The sequence below is a fragment of the Aphelocoma coerulescens genome, chromosome 4, assembly GCF_041296385.1.
Source record: "Aphelocoma coerulescens isolate FSJ_1873_10779 chromosome 4, UR_Acoe_1.0, whole genome shotgun sequence".
NCBI classification, from domain to species: Eukaryota; Metazoa; Chordata; class Aves; order Passeriformes; family Corvidae; genus Aphelocoma; species Aphelocoma coerulescens.
Genome location: NC_091017.1, coordinates 60,446,629 through 60,463,455, shown reverse-complemented (window position 1 = coordinate 60,463,455; position 16,827 = coordinate 60,446,629). Strand labels below are relative to the sequence as shown.

The following is a 16,827-nucleotide window of genomic DNA, read 5'->3' as shown; positions in this document are numbered from 1 at the left end:
GTTGAACTGAGGATTCTTTAGCAAATTAAATGTTTCCAAGTCCTTAGGGCTGGACAGGAGCTGCTTGTAAAGGTGCTGAGGAAGTTAAGTAACACCATTGTGCTGCTTCCTATCACCTTCTAAAGGCTGTAGCAATCAGATGGGATTTCCAGTTACTGTAAAAAAGCAAATGTCACATCCAACATCAAAGCAAGGTGCAGGAAACTGCAGAACAGTCATCCTCACCAAGTATCTCTCTCAGAGGAGATCATGAAGCAAATCTTTCTGGAAGCCATTTCTGGGATGACAAAGGACAAGTTAATTCAGAAAAACCAGCACAGTTCCACCAACACAATTGCGTTCAGTCATGAGATAGTTGACTCTATAACTCAAGTGATAAGAGCAGCACCCATTGACTTTAGCTAGGGTCTTGCTGTGACATCCACAGCATCTTTGTAGTCCAGTAGAGACTGGGTAAGTGGACAAGGTGGATGGCAGTCTGAAGCACTCTACCTAAAAAGTAGTGGTCACCAGTCTGAAATGAAACTGGCATGTGCTTATGAGTGATGTTCCATAGGGTTGAGGAGGGGGGTTAGACTAGATGAACTCTAGAGGTCAGACATTTTTCTCTGAATCTTTGATGAAGCGTTGCAGGGCACTCTGTAGAATTTGGGTCCTCATATTGAAACCACAAATTATTTAGGTTTCAGTGGATTAATGGGTTAGGCTGCAGCCTTTCCTTGATTCTGAGCTCATGAAGCTGATTCTGCATGATATGAAGTGGCAGTGCTTTATGAGGCATTTCCAGCTAAGAAGCTTCTCATTGCAAGATCTTCTGCTATGGTGTGCTGACAGGCAGTAATGTCCCCCAAACTCCAGAACACTGCTTTGAAACACTGCTTGAAAACAATCCATTCCATGCTTCGTGATTTGGAGACTTGTAGTTGAAAGCAGGAGGTGAAAATGAACCAATATTGAAAAAGGATTTTTAGTAAGGATCATTTCTATTTTAGGCCCACAGCGTTTTCTTGGACTGTCCCCATCTCACAGCTATTCTAATGCAGAATAGGCTTTTCTTTACAGTACTTGTGCAGTCCTGTGCAGTCCGGATCTTTTGACTCCAGTAATTCTCAGTTAAAACAGTTCCCACTTGTCCAGGAAACTTGCCTCTTTCATGTACCCTTTATGCATTCCTCTCTCTTTGTAATATAACATTAACTAATTAATTAAATTAACAGCTGGTTTCTTTGTTTCCATCTGGGAAATTTACTCTGCTCCAGCTCCCCTCCCTAAAGTTAAACAACACTGAACAAGCTTTCTTAAGATACAGGCTTTTCATTGTTTTCTTTGCACAAGATCTGGTCAGATACTGTTGGTCTTTAAAGGCTGTTGTATTCACCGGCAGAAATGATAAGGCTATGCACAGACTTCACAATTCAGAGTTCATTAGGTTTAGACACCTTTTCCAAATCTCCATATGCTATATGAGTACTTTAAAGTTTTGGGTTTTTTTTCAATAAAAATATGTTTCATCTGGGATGGAGTTTGCATGCCAACTATGTCACTAGGGAAATTGTTTCCTGCTGCATTTAATAGTACTGTAATGATTTCACAGTTAGCTTTCCAGTTAGCTTTCTGCTGACCCGCAGAAGCAGCTTGTACAACTCCATTTTGTGCTCCTGTCTCCTGTAGGGCCTACAGAGCAGGCAAAGGCTTTTCTCAAGACTCTTTCAACCCCTCTTCTGTTATTTCTTAGGTAACTACAATAGTTAATAGGAAAGGTAATATTTATATAGCTTTTAGCAGCGGTGCTGCATTATTTTCTCATGTATTGTGTATCTAAGATAGATTAAATTTGGTCTTTAAAGGCTGTGTTATTTTCGTTAAATGGTTCTAAACAGAATGCTGGAAATTACCACAGGTTTGGACAGGACAAAGCACAGACTTTACTGCCATTCAGTGGCTTGATGGAAACATCATAAGCAAAAGTGGTTTTTTTTTTGGTCAAGAATTTAAGCATAATGAAATCGCGGTTCCGTCTTTGTTAAGACTTAGGGTTCCTGGTTTCAGTTGTGTGAGATCAGACTTGAAACTCTTCCTTTTCTCCTTTTGTTTATGTTTTGAGAAGGCTGTAGTACACACCGAACCGAAACTTCAGAAAGCTCTCCTCAGGTGTCTGCTATTGGTGGTGCGATAGGGGCAAGTGTAACAAAGTCCGAACTCTCGGAGTTTTGCCCTGTAGCTAAAATATCTTTTTTTCACGTTGTCCCTTTCCTGAATCCGGCTCAGCCGGTCTGGATCTAAGGGGTTCTGGGACACGCCTGGCGGCCCGGGAGAGCCGGCGCTCCGCAGGTGCCGGCACGGGCTGGCGGGGAGCCGGGCGGGCCCCCCGAGGGCCGCCGCGGGACTGCTGCTGCCCGCACCGGACAGAAGCTCCCCGGTACGAGCGGCTGGGCTGGGCCGGGCCGCGCTGCGGGAGGATGGGGATCGGGATCGGGATGGGGATCGGGATCGGGACCGGGACCGGGACCGGGATCGGGACGGGGGCCGAGGCCGGGGCCGCGCGGCCCTCACCGCCCCTCCCGGTGACGTCACCGCGCGGTGACGTGTCGCCCGGCCGCGCGGGGGCCGCCGGAAGCGCCGGGAGGCGGCGCGGGGCCGGTGCGGAGCGGGTTCGTGCCGCCGGAGCGGCAGCGGCGCAGAGCTCAGCCCCTGCCTTCCTTCCTTCCGTCCTTGTGTTCCTGCCTTTGCTCCGCGGCAGCGGCGGTACCGATGAGCGGGCTCCGAGCGCCCGGCGTGCGGCCGGTGCCGACCTGCCTGCTTCTGCTGGGGCTGCTCCTGCCCGCCGCGGGCGCGGGGTGCGAGCTGGAGGCTGCGGACGGCGGCGGCGGCCGGCGGGGAGGACGGGGAGGCGCGGCCGCCTCTGCGGCGGAGCCGGTGACAGGTAACGGCCCCCGCGTGTCGGTGCAGGGGTGGGACGCTGTTTTCCCGGGGTCCGCGGCACTCCCGGGCGCCTCCGTCCGCCTGCCGCCGCCGGGGGGCCGGGCGCGGTGCGGCTCTGCAGAGGGCGCCGGGCCGGTCTGCAGGGGGTCCAGCTGCGGCGGCGGCACTGCGGTACTGCCCGGCGCGGCCCTTCCCGGGAAGGAGCCCGCCGCAGGATGTGTGCAGGATCCTGTTGAATAGCGATATTGTTGAGATCCGGAGCCGCCGCTTCCGCGTCGCCTCCCGCGGTGCCGCCCGTGCGGGTGTCCGGGGCGCCGCCAGCCGCGGCCGAGAACCCCCGAGCGCGCCCGCCCCGGCGCCGCACCCGCGGGCGGCCTCCGGCGGGGATGGGGCTGCGGCGGGGACGGGCGAGGGACCCGCCACAGCCAGCTCGCGGGTCCTGCTGCATCGCAGCACAGCTCCTGCAAAGGCAGAGGTGTCCATCCCTGCCCCCAGGGGGGTTTAATTCTCCAGGAAAGTGGAAAGCATTCCAGCCTTCACTTAATTCTTCAAAGAAAAGTCTCATTACTGTACTTAGGGCAATTGGTAATGCCTGCAATTAAAACCAGCGGTTTTACTGAAACATTTAAAATAATCTAATTTAAGCAGGCTTTGATGGCTCTGAATTGCTTATACACATTCTGAATCTATCTTGTAAGGAGGAAGCATTATCGCCTTTAGACAGTTCACTTAAGAAAATGGGATTTGTATCTTAGGAAATTCTCGGAAACATTTAGAAGTTTGTCCTGTCTCATAATGTGCTTTTCAAAAAGCTCTGTAATTGGAAGGAAGAACATGGAAGGTGGATGAAACAAGAAAAGCCCATATCTCTTTCGAATCAAAGTAGTGTGCTTTTCTTATCAGAGAAAAATTTCTGATGATGTTTGGAATACTATTGACACCCTGACATGAAAGTTCTGAACTTCAGCTGATGACACAACTTCAGCTGGGTTTCTTCTCAGCCCAACACCTTAAAGACATGAATTTTAATTATAATTAATGAAATGTCAGCAGTGGTCAAGAAATAACTCCAAGATAGAGATGCAAGGCTACGTGATCTAGCGGTCCTGTTAGAGGACACGACGTTTCTGAAATCTGAATTGTCCAATCTGTTGGCTTGCTGTATAAACTGAGGAAGTTGGAACATCCGCAGTCTGTGAAGCAGCAGTTGTACCTCCCAAGGGTGTTGTGGAAATGCTGTATCAGAACAGCTTACTCTCTTTTTTTTTTTGATTGTGATTAATCTGGTTGTAGGTGGTATTAAACGGTTCTTACTATGAATAGTGCTGACACTGTCTACATTTTGTGCTTAATCAATTTGGATGTGTCAGTCTGTATGAAAAAACCAAATTTTTTTAATGTTTTATGGACTGTAAAGGTACTGAGATGCCTATCAACTGTGTTCTCTCCCTCTTAGCAGTGACTCTGGTGAAGAAGAAATGCAATTATTTCAGAAATCTAATGTGCTATGAGTGAATTTATTGTGTTACGTGGCAGTATGGTCTGGAAAATACATATGCTTGAAAGCCACCTTAGAAACAGTGTTAAATTTTCGGGGGTTTCAACATAGTTCCACGTTCATCCAGTTAATAAATACGTGTTTCAATTTGTCATGGAAGTTGTTTGCCTATCTAACTAACTCCCAAGTAGTTTTAAGTTACTTTTTGTGGAGCTGGAATAACTCCTGAAGGTTTGGAAAGAACCAGATGACTTTTTCAGGGGGTGATTTTAGCTATATTATCTGTCATTTTCCTAAAAGACAAAAGTTGCAAATGTCCTGTTGAGTTAGGAGAGAGTGCCAACACTTGTCTGGAGAAGAACAGAATAAACTTTTAATTCAGTAGTTTTGACAGGTTTGAGAAGTACAATGCAGAAGATAAAAAGCTGCTAAATATAAAATGCTGTGCTAGGAAGAGGCTATGGGATGCTCAAATTGAGATGTTTGGGAAACAGAGCTGTAGGAAATAATTCATGACTCCTAGTCACAAATTGGTCCGAATGAGCAACATGCAGCTGGCAAAAGTAGATGCCATCCTTGGATATGCTGATCCAGTTTAAATTACAGAAGGCTTTTATTTTTTCTTTTTGATTGCACTTTTGTCTCTAGTTTTGAGTATTAAATCCAAAAAATACAGAGGACGGTAACGATGTGGCTTGAGAGGCTCAGAACCTATGAATTAATTTTTTTTTTCATCAAAGTGTTGCATTATTTTGATGTGGTGGAAAAGGCTGTGTGATGGGTATGTATGCAAGAAATGGTTCACAGAAGCATTGGGGGTTTTTTTTAAGCTTTTTTTTTTTTCCTGTGGTTGAGATGTAGGCTAAGAGGAAGTAAATTTTAGGGGGTGTGATTTAGATTAAATATAGGCTGGAAAGTTTTTACCTATAACAGTCAAATTATGTAGATTGTTAAACAGGTTCCCATTATTAGAGGTTTTTATTGGTTTAGAGAAGAAAGTGGCAAAGATAATCTAGACACTTTGACAGAAGAGGGATGTACGATGAGTTTTAGGACTAGGGAAGTACCTATGATTCTATTTTTGCCATATTTCATCAGATATTCAGGTATTTACTTAATTTTTTATATAGATTATCATTACTGTTGTCTTGCCTGTGTATATGTGCCTTTTTAACAGTATTTTTAAATGACAGCTGAATAGGTAACATATGACACTGTGCTTGAAGGTATTTAGTCACGATTATGAAAATTGGACCAACAAAACTGTGTCTCCGTTGGAGGGAACATTATGGGGCTGTTTGCTATTCACTCCAGCTCTGCTTGTTCACTACTTAATTTTGTAGAAGGTTTTAAGGAACCTTCTGTTCTAAGCTTAAAGATAACACTTTTTCACATTTTCATATTCACCCAATTTTAAGTTGCTTTGTGATTCTGGATAATTGTGGATTCTTTTCGTGTTTAAATTATCCATGATCATGGATTAACTTGTCTGCCTTTGGATGCGACAGAGAACCTGCACCTGTATTTGGCTAATAAATTTCTCTCAAATTATGTCTTACAATTTTTGAGACCAGTTTTAACTACAGCACTACATTGTATTTACTGAAGAAACAATAGGCAACATAATGTAACCTTTTTCTTAGTAATTCAAAGATTTTTCTTTTAATTGCACTCTGTTCTGGAACTTAGCCATCATCTTAACACTCTGAGCTCTTAAAATTAATCAGATTTTGGCATTTCAGAAGTGAAGGTTTCTGGAAAATGTGTTCTTAGCTGCAATTTTACAATTGGCTTAAGCTGTTCTAATGTGGGTGGCTGTTTAAGTGGGGATTTTTTCTCTGGAGTTGACCCCAGCTGCCCATGCACACAATATTGTTACCACAAGAGAGCTGGTAGGAGTAGGCATGCTCATCCCACTGCTGGAAAACCACAAGGAGGGAAGGAGTTTCATGCTCCCTTTCTACTTTGTACCACTGGACTTGCTCTAATGTTGTGATGGGCACTGTCTGTTGCTTTGGCTTGCAGGAACGTGACAAGAACCACAGGCACCAGGAAAAACTTTGAATTTCTTACCAGACTCTTTCTTGATTTGCTTTAAGCCTAGCACCAGTGCAGAGAAGAGGGAGGACCATGGGGTCAAGAGAGGGGAACAAGGATGGTCTGCTTCCTGTGATGGCACCTAGAGAGAGAACAGAGCTGTTCATAGAGTTTCATCACTAAGGTGACTGTGAAACTGCATCAGTGGCTTTTTTGGGTCTTGAATAATGTATCTGGACTTTGGTGGTTGTGAGTGAGACTTTGTGTATGGTGAACTAATAGAAAGAGGATGGTGAATTTGGTCACATAGCAAAATGCTTTTGCATGGCTATTTTGGCATGCACTGCTCTTAAAAGTTTGTGAGCTATGAGACTTCTGTTGCCTTCTTAGTAAACTGCTAGTAGATTTCTCTAGTGATAAAGACTCAGCATTACAGGTTTGCTTTTTTTTTTTTTTGCAATTCCATTACTTCTGGTTGTCTCTAGTAAAGCTCCTTGTAATCTGGTTTTGCCATTGCTGGTAGGAGGACAGAAATTTCAAGTCCTGTCTCCTCTAAAGCATGTTGACTTCGAGCTATCATTTATTTTTTGATAGCGTCTCAATGCAGTCATTTGTCTCTAGAATAGAATTAGTTTCTCAGTTGAATTAAGTTTTTAATTTCTTAGCATGTTTTTTATTTTTAGTGATGAAGAATAGGAGAAATTCAGGTGTGATCTGTGTTTTGATAGCTCAGTCAGCAGTTGCATTGTCATAACTATGAGATACAGTTAAAAAAGCTGTGAATGGCTGGATTTGTAGACAGTTTTGAAACAAATATTAAAAAAAATTAACCAGGAAAAATCATGGCCTTTATGTAGCTGAGTGGCATTGGACTCCCACTCAGAGATAAGATATCAAGCATTTGTAACTTCCTCTGCCCTTAGCTGAGTTTTTTTACCTTACAGCGTTCTAGTGTTTTGATTGTAACTCTTCAGTTCTTCTGCTAGTGTGTTCTGCACCTTCTGGTGCTCTGTGAGCTTTTTACCTTCACCTCTTCTGAAGATTCAGTCTTAGTGTTGTGATTTAGAAAGGTTATTTAGCTGGTATTTTTTTTGTGTGTGTTAAGAGTAGTAGTATGTAGCAGACCCTTTGTTAAAACCCCTAGTGTTGGTCCCTGAAATATTTGAACTCTGTCATCTCTCCTTCAGCAGGTTTTTGTGTTGCCCTTTCAGCTGTAAGCTTTCTGAAGACAGCTCTGCTTTTCTGAGGACCTCCTACCAGATTCTTACAAGCTGGTCCCACGCAACTTGGGCATGACTCATTTTCTTCTGCTTAACTCCAGGGATACTGATCTATCATAACTGGATTGAGCTGCCATATATTTGTCAAAAGAGGACTGTACCCAGTGACAGGAGCTGTTGATCATGATTAGATTTCCCATGATGATACTATTACTATGAAAATCACCTAAAAATACATATTTTTTTAGCATTTGCATGAAGTAAGCAGTTTGATAGCTTTCTAATTGATTTTTAGTTTGTGTTCTCTAACTTGTACATCTTTTTTTGTATTTAGTATTCATTCTCAATCAGCATTTAGGGAGAGGAGCGTACAGCAAAGAGCTGTGATGTGGGAAAGCTAAGAAAATTACTAGTGCTCTTTTTTTTTTTTTTGAGTATTTAGTGCATGGTCAAAGACTCTTCAGAAGTCAAAAGTGTATTATTTTACATAAGCATTGACTAATTTACTGCAGAAATCCTGCTGTATGGGAAGACTTCATTGGGATTAATCTGTTAAATCCTGTCTGTGAAACTGGCGTTTTAAAATACAGGAACTTGAGATGTTTATCTTGAGCACATAAGGGAGTGTGAAAAAATAAATAACCACAATGTTTGTTGTCCTAAAATAAGCACATATACATTTTTAGAAACCAAGGTGAGTTTCAAGTTATTACATAAGTTATAGTTATTCTGCCTTTGGTTACTACTAAGTATCTTCAGTTACTATGGAAACTGTCTGCATATCTGAAAGGGGAGGGCTGAATAAAATTATAATGCATTGTTAAAATTTAGGATCAGCACAAACAGAGTATGATGATTGTCAGAAAATTTGCACTTGTTTACTTGATTTCTCTGAGCAATTCAAACTTAGATGAAGAGAGTTTATCTATACCTTTCTTCCTCTTGCCCCTTTTTTCTGGATCTTGCTCATTTTCCTTCAAATCCAAAAAATCCATGGCATTTTTCGAAGACCTAGTAGAGGCGGGTGTCTTTAAATCTGTATAATGAGATGTATTCTAGAATTTTAACTAAAATTCATCTTGGAAATTGAAGATAATGTGCTTGTCAGAACAATTCAGAATTTGAGTGTACAGCACACAGAACAGTTGACTCATTTGATTAAACAGAATTCAATTAACAGGTAAGAACCACTGACCTTTTTAATCTCATTCCTGTGGTCTCTTGCCAAGATTTTTAAGTATATCAGGAGATTTTCTCTCTATGCAGACAGTGTTACGCTACTGCAGGTGAATCTTGCTTCTCTAGTGATTCCTAGATGTTGAGATGGGAAGGGAACCCATCACTGAGTTACTGCAGCTTGTATTGCAAACCACAAGCAGCACCACAGAAGCTTGTGTAAATTGGAATTGTTGTTGAGGCTACTTGGATTGTGTGAAGCTTTAACTTCTGCAGTAGCTCAGAATTTATAGGAATTCGAAGATAGCTTTGATCCTTTTCTTCTAGGCAGCACTTTCTATTTCCTACCTTTTCTGGTACCTTATAAATCATTTAAAAATTGTCAGCAGCCCAGCCCTCTGATACTGTCTCCAGCTAAAATTTTAATACCTGATTGATTTTTTTTTTTTTGGTGTATACTGTGTTTCTGTAGTTATTGTAAGAAATGGTCATGTGCTCAGCTTCTAGAATTTAGATGAGTAGTTTACTAAAAACAGTAGTTTAGCTGAACCTATTTAAAGCTGTGTTTAAAAGCAAACAAACCTTGTGATAGAGTATGAATTTAAGTAAGGTTTTGTTGAATAAAAGTTTGCTGAAGACATTTTGGTTTTCTTGGCTCTGTGTACTTTCTCCTTAAAAGGAGAAACTTTCCTCACATGAAGGTGTGGTCTGAATGCCCTTTTGGAAGGGGTTAATTGTATGCTATTATTAAACATGTAATAGTGTTACACAGATAAAGGAACAGGTTTTTTCAGTTCCATCTAGTGGCTCTGTGAACTCAATTACTTAAATTCAGAGTTTTCTGCAGATTAAATATGTTATTTAGAAAGGAAATTTTCACACAAATGGTATTTTATTTCTAATAGTAAATAACTCTTTGTGGCTCCTCTGGAGATTTGTCAAGAATAACTCCTGAATGTGGTTATTTTTTTTTTTAATATGTGTAGCATTTGACAAATGAGTGAATTGCTCAATAAACGATTATTTTTTAGATTTACTCTGTTTTCATGTAGAAGTATGTTCAGTGAGCTTTGCTAGGAAATTATAAGCTTTGACTAATAACTTTTGTCAATCTGCTGAATTTTTTTTTGTCCCAGACACAGGCTTTTACTTGAAATGCCTTCCCCCCTCCTGCCCTCACTAGATGCATTTAGCAGGTGGGTCTTCTGTTTTTATGCCTAGATCTAAAGCATATAAAAAGAATCTTATGTTGTTTCTCTCTAGCAGTCTGGAAATTACAAGCTTGATCAGTTTTTCCTCATTTTGAAATTCTACACAGTATTTTCATTTGAAGAACAACAAGAAAGAAATATTATACTGTTAACAAATAAAAAGCTTAAGCAAATCAGGTGTTCTGTGATGATTTTGAAACAAATATGAAAGGTAGTTTTTCTGAGTAGGAGTCTTCCTTCTACCGTTATTTTAATTCTAGATTGCTCTACATAGAAGGTTGCAAGGTAACTTCTTGCTGTAACATTGTATTTCTACGTGAAAATACCACTGGCTTTAGTTATTTTCATTGCCTGAAGTATTAAAAATTGTTTGGAAGTGAAAATGAAATTGCCTTTTTTTTAATGCCAAATACTTTTTACTGTTTTGCTAAATATGAAGATTAGATTATATAATATCATATAGTTCCAAAATTTGTACTGTTATGTGTCAAGAATGACAAGTATATTTATATCTTTTCCTACTTGTGGTTTTTAGTTGCAAATGAAATGCATAGAGACAGTTGTCTTTCCCAGAGTACATTTTTAATTTTTATTTGAAAAACTTAACTCTGCCAGTATTTTTTTGGAACCTGGCTGCCTCAGTCTCTTGTTCATACCTGGTTCAAGTTCCCTGAATATGGTTATCAGTGCTGTAGAGGGTATTCTAGTTACTTTGGAAACAGCACAGTAATAGGTCAGTCTAAAATACAGATGAGAGCCACTGAAAAGGATTCCATTGACTTCAGTGTATGAACCTGTGTTATGTATTCACCGGGATTTCATTCTAAGACTGCATTTAAAGTAAAGTAGTATTTTGGCTTTGGTCTTGTATACCTCCACTGCCAGTGGTTTTACAGTGATAGTGTTGCAGGCAGGGGTTGGGGACCTGTAGCTCTGCAGCTTTACAAGATGTTAACCTTGTGACTGGTTTAACTTGACCTTGAAATGGGCTGTTTCTGCAGGAAAGGGTGCTCCTCCTTTGTGCTTGTTGCTTTCTCTCCCTCCCCATCTATTTTGTGTGTTCCAGCTGCTCACTTATCATGTCTGGAGGTGGCCTGCTTGGGGGAATTGACTGAGCTGAAAGCTGGGGGTTCTTTTCATCAGGATCAGGTCTTTGCTTCAGTTCAGTGCACAGCTGCACTGCAGTGTCTTGTGAAGAGATAAAAGTGCTGAAGGAAAGTATTATTAACCATTTTAGTGTAAGCCCACACATGCCAAGTAAATACAAATTGAGAGAGTTGGGTAAAGGGAGACTTAGGTACTCACAAAAAGCAACGTTTTACCCAGATGTTACCAACTGTGAATCTGAAAAATGACATTCAAAATTGGTAAGGAAATACTTCAGCTATCCATAGCACTTGTGGAGAGGGGCTTTTAGATTAGCAGTAGAGCCATGATTTTAGCAGAGCTTCTTAAAGCGATCAGTTACTGTAGACTATAGTAGCTTATAGAAAAATGGATGGTTTGGAAAGAAACCTTTGTTTTGGGAGTTAATTTGGTTTTTGCCTATTGGTTTATTGTAAGAGTTTATTTCTCAAAATTGAAATTGCTTGCCCAGGCATAATTATTTACTTCTATAAAGTAAAACTGATGAAATATGATTTTATTAATACAGGATAATAAGAACATGTCCCATTCTGATTTGGCTGTGGATGTTTGAAAGCTAAAAACCCCACCTATCTGAACTCTAAATGCATCCAACTGACTACTTTTAAACACTGTTATAAAAGAATCCAAGTAAAACTAGTTTGTTTTGCTTATTAAGTAAACATCCTAAGAAACTATGCATCTGTGATGTGTTATTTTTTTGTCTCTGAAGCACTCGGAAGCTTGTTTTATGTTGCCTCATGTCTGTTTATAGTATCCTATGAACAGTAGTCAAGGCTCTAATTTCTCTTGATGTTGATGACTGATAAGATTTCCTTATTCCAACAAAGTGGAAGCTCTGTATGCAACCTGGTCTGTGATCAGGTTCACAGAAGTCACTGTTTTCTTACAAAACAGTGATGAACAATCACGAGTATCGTGTCTTAATGGAAGGAAAAGGGATGCATCTGCGCAGTAGTAGATGGTTACAAATGGAGGATCAGAAATAAATGGAAGTTTGGTGTGTGGTGGGGTGATGAGCTGGGACTCAATGTTAAGCTGCTGTTGCGTGCAGAAGTCTCTAAAAGTATTTCATGATATTGTGTGACAGGGAGATGAGATGGTAGTGTTGACGTGCAAAAGAGTGGTGCAGGAAGAAAAAAGAGGAAGGAGCTTGCTTTAATGAGTACTTTCGTACCATTAAGTGTATTCTTAGAGTTGATTTAAGTGATTAAATGGATCTCTGATTAGCTGTTATAGTTGAGATTTTTGGGAATAATAGTGGATTCTTCTTTGGAAAAAGCCTGGTTGTTGGTCAGGAGGAAATACTACAAAGTATGAAGACAGAGAAATAGAATACTAATCACTGTCACTTGAAAGGATGTGTAAAACTAGAAAATACACAGAAACACACAGAGAATATTCTGAGTTAGAAGGGATCTGCAGGGATCATCGAGTCCTACTCCTATGTAAATGGCCCATGCTTCGACTGAGCCCACAACCTCAGCGTTACTAGAGCCATGCTCTAACCAACCGAGCTAAGATGCTTGAATCAAGCTTGCCAGTGCTTTTATATGCATATTTTTGTGTAAGATAAGCAAGTAGGACTTCTTGGTGTTAAAAGACCTGCCCTGTGGCTGTAGTTCTTCAGAAGCTAAAGGCAGCTGTGGTTTAGGCCTTCAGCCTGTCTTCTTCCTCATGCTGAGCTGTTTCAATTTAATGGGTTCATTTTTTGCTGGAATAATATGCTGAAATTAGCTAAGCAAAGGTTGAATGAACACTGGGCTGGAGCAAGGAAGGCCGAGAAGGTGGAGGGAGGGATGGAAAAGCACCGTGACAGCCAGATGGGTTTCAAGTCTTAGGACGGAGATAGCAAGGGTGTGGTAGGCCTCTTTGAAATAATGAGTATTATAAAGCAGGTAACTGAAGGAAGACTGGTACTTATTTTCATGCTATGAGACCTGGAGGCATTAACTGCAAAATCAGCAGAATGTTTGCAAATAGATATATCACTGCCCCCCTTCCCAGTTTCTAGGGTGAAGTGGGAGAACATGTCTGCATGAACAGGTACAATTGAGCTAGAAATCTCATTACAGTGGACTGTTCTGTAAAAGAAAAATGTGTTGTTTTGGGGAAAAAAATTTGTTGCCATCAGCCTCTGTGCTGCACCATTTGCTGCTAGATGGTCCTTGGCAAGATTGAATTGGGTGGACACCTTTGAGTAAGTGTGGCCATTTCATATGTTTTTGCTTATCTTCTGTGAAACTGCAAGGTATGGTTGTGTCCCTTGAGACTAAACAATTTGACCATATAGTTGCCATTTCCGTTAGCATTTCATTTTTTCTCTTTGTGCAAATGTTTAAAGTGATTGCTAAAGTAGAAAGAATAAGGGTAAAATGCTTAAAGGAGAATGTCATAATGATGTAGTAAGCTGCACCATAATTTGTGTGGTTAGTTTTTGGGAGACGTAACTAATTGGGTGTTTTCAGTTTGAAGACTGGCAAAATTTTTGCTGGCATTGACTCACTTTTAAAATTGATTTTATTGAACTGTGTTTCTGCTCTTGATTTGTATTAGTTTGCTGTCTCCTAACACTGAAATTTCTTTCATGACAGAAGTTAGCAGAATTACAATGATTTTTTTGGTTTTGACTTTCTTTTATCATACTTAGTTTTCTGTGCCCAAAAGGTTGTCAGCAGCAGATCAACTTTCTTACAAAAGCCAAAGAACAAGACAGCCATTGCCTTGTTGCCCAAATTATTCTTTTTATTCTTTAAATATGAATATATTAGTTGATTATTCATTCAAATAGTTGTTTTTTTATGCTTTAGGAGAAATGTTTTAAGAAGGGCTTCTGGGAATAATAGTGGACTCTTCTGGTCATATGTTGTTTTGATGCTATGTTTTTGGGGTCTGTGAAGTGTTTGAGAAGACTTTAGGCAGAGGACTAAGCATAACAACTGAATATACAGAGTTTTCAGAATACAGTAATAGCATAACTGCTTAAAGACTAGATATTGTGCCTTGCTATCTGTCTTTGGTCTTTTACCTTCAGATCTGACTGTGGGTGGAGATTTTAGGCAGCTGTAGGGTTTTAGGTGATAGTGACGATTTTGCAGGTTAATCAACTAATTTTTGAAGATCATTCATCCAAATTGCTTTGGAATGTGGGCATTTACTCTGTAGTTACTACAAGGCCACTCTTATTTGTAGGATATTGCGGGAAAATAACTAACTTCTCGGACTTTGTGGCCTCCTGTATTTTTTATTCAGTCCACCACCTGCCCCATCCCCAAAGATTTATAAGGGTTATTGCAATGAAAAGAATTGTTTCACTCCTTCTCATGTGATTGTGAATACTTGAAATGAAACTATCTGGTCTTGTCTTGGGTTCTGCTCTGAAAACTGACCTCAGAAATGTTTCATGAATGTGTCTACTTCAGGTTGCCTTCTTCAAAATTTTGTTGGTGTACACAATTAAAACAAAAGTGGAAGTGAAACACTGCTGGTAACAAGGACTTTTTGCGCATGAAAATTAAGGGAAATATGGTGTTCAAAGGAGTGAAAATTGAGTTTGCTTTTTCAGGTCTGTGCTGTAGTTTCAATGACCATAAAGGATGAGCTTAATTCTCCTATGTTAATTGGGAATGTAGTAAGAGACTAGTTAGAAGCTGGAAAGGAGCATGTGTTTAACTATCAAGACAGAGCTATAGTTGTTTTTCTTGGCAAGTTTTGCATTCAGAATTTTGAAGAAGACTGACTTAAATATGAAATTCTTTATTGCTTACTGCACACAGTTGAGAATTGGAAAAATCAACGGTAAACTGCTATGGAAAACAACATCTTATGTCCTGGGATCAACACAGAGGCTGCCATTTATACAACTGCTGTGTATTTCAAAGAGTTCCTTTTGTTTGGCTAGGTAGTGAATTTGACATCAGCACTTAACTACAGCACAGTCTGTATTGTGTGGAGCTAAAGCATATAAGACATTTCCCTAAAGTATTCTGCTTAACCCCAGAGTTGTTTGATACCTAGTGGAGAGGATAGTTCCTGAGTCTTTTCTTAGTGTTGGCATGTGAAGCAGGTGTAACTTAGAGACATAGGAAAGGGTGAATTATGGTGTTCGTAGTGGTGGTGTCAAGTACCAACACCAATAATGAAGTTCTCTATTGCAGTTGTGCTAGGGCAAGGTAAGTGCTGTTCTTGTCCTGTGCATCTTGCCCAGGAGCTTTAAATAGCCTGTAATATTTGCATGAAAAATGAGCCATTGGCTCTGACATGTTCACGTATTTTATGAAGTAGCCTCACCTGATGGTTTTGGATTTCTCACTTAGAAATATTTTTAAACCTGCTACTTCTTTGGTCTATCTCAAACTGCTGTTAAACAGAGGATACTTCAAAATAGAAGTTGGAGCTGGTTTGTTTGTTTAATAGGCAAAATCCCTTGATTTTACAGATTGTCATTTTCTGTTAGTGTGAGAAATGAGACAACTCTTAGTTAAAAATTAAGATAATTTATTAAAAACGGAAAAATTGAAAAATTGCAAAAATTAGCAAAATATAAAAATTTGGGATCCTATGGCTCCGTAGATGGTATGCCCCAGGAGCGCAGGGATTTTTGATCTTCTGGCTGAAACAGCACTGGACCTCAGGTAGAGAAAAAGGGCTTACAGTTCTAGGCTGGTCCAAAAAAAATATATATTTCTAAAGGCTCCCTAATAGGAGTAGGTTTTCCCAGCACCGAACTCCACCTCAGCAGGCTGGAGAGAAGGGGCGTGTCTTTCTCTGGCTCGTTCTTTTATATTGCCTTTGCTCCGCCCACAGTCCGCCCCTTTGGTTTAAGGTGATTGGTGTTTTCCCTTTGACAGATTATCTCTGTCCACCAATGGCTCATCCTTGTCAGAGGGGTGGTATTAGTTGAGATAAGGGTCATTAAAATTCAGGTTGCCATGGAGCTTACTTACAGGGTAATGGCTATGGGGGCTGGGCTGTTTGTTGGAACTGGGGTTTTGAAATCTGCCTTGGAACCAAAGTACAAGTAAAAACACCTAAAAAAGTACTAAAATACATCCAACATCTTAAAACACTTGTAAAAGTATACAGTAAACACAGGAAAGATAACTCTTATGGTGTACAAGTGATTAATGGAACTTGATTTTTTTGGTACCTGGGCTGATGGGTTAATTTTAGCATTCAATTTAAAAATATTTAACTCAAAATTAATTAATTAAAGCACTTAATATGCAAAGACCAAGCACAAATAGGGATTTCATGTATGACAGTTAGCAATTGAAATGGATATGAGGTTTAATTGTAATGAAAACAAGTTCAATATTTCATTCCTAACCTAGAAGATTTTAAAGACAATGGGTATAACTAAATATATGAATATGGTTTAAATATTTCTATCAGAAATTATATTTATTTTTGTTAAGGTGTCACCATCCAAAGAATGGCTTTCAGACATCTTCCAGTTCTTACTTGGTTGTTGTTCCTTTCAGAGGAAATAGGGAAAAAATGATTTTCATTTGGCAGGGCAGGCAGAAAGCTTTGTTTTTGCAATGCTGGGTGAAGCATTTGTGATGGTTGCTGGTGGGGTACAGGACCCAGAGCAGAGCAAAGCAGCCAGACCAGT

The 16,827-nt window shown here is 40.3% G+C and overlaps 1 protein-coding gene across 3 annotated transcripts in view; it reads left to right on the top strand.

Moving 5' to 3' along the window:
* Positions 1-1,720: 1,720 nt before the first annotated feature.
* The window catches only part of STIM2 (stromal interaction molecule 2), a 73,900-nt gene continuing 58,793 nt past the window's right edge, over positions 1,721-16,827 (top strand). For 2 of the 3 annotated variants that reach the window (XM_069014305.1, XM_069014306.1), the window contains exon 1: positions 2,632-2,923. In XM_069014305.1, coding sequence (XP_068870406.1) covers positions 2,752-2,923 — 172 coding nt within the window. In that variant the 5' untranslated portion in view covers positions 2,632-2,751. Of the gene's footprint in view, positions 1,736-2,631; positions 2,924-16,827 lie in introns of those variants that run through there. The other variant, XM_069014307.1, reaches the window with a different exon arrangement.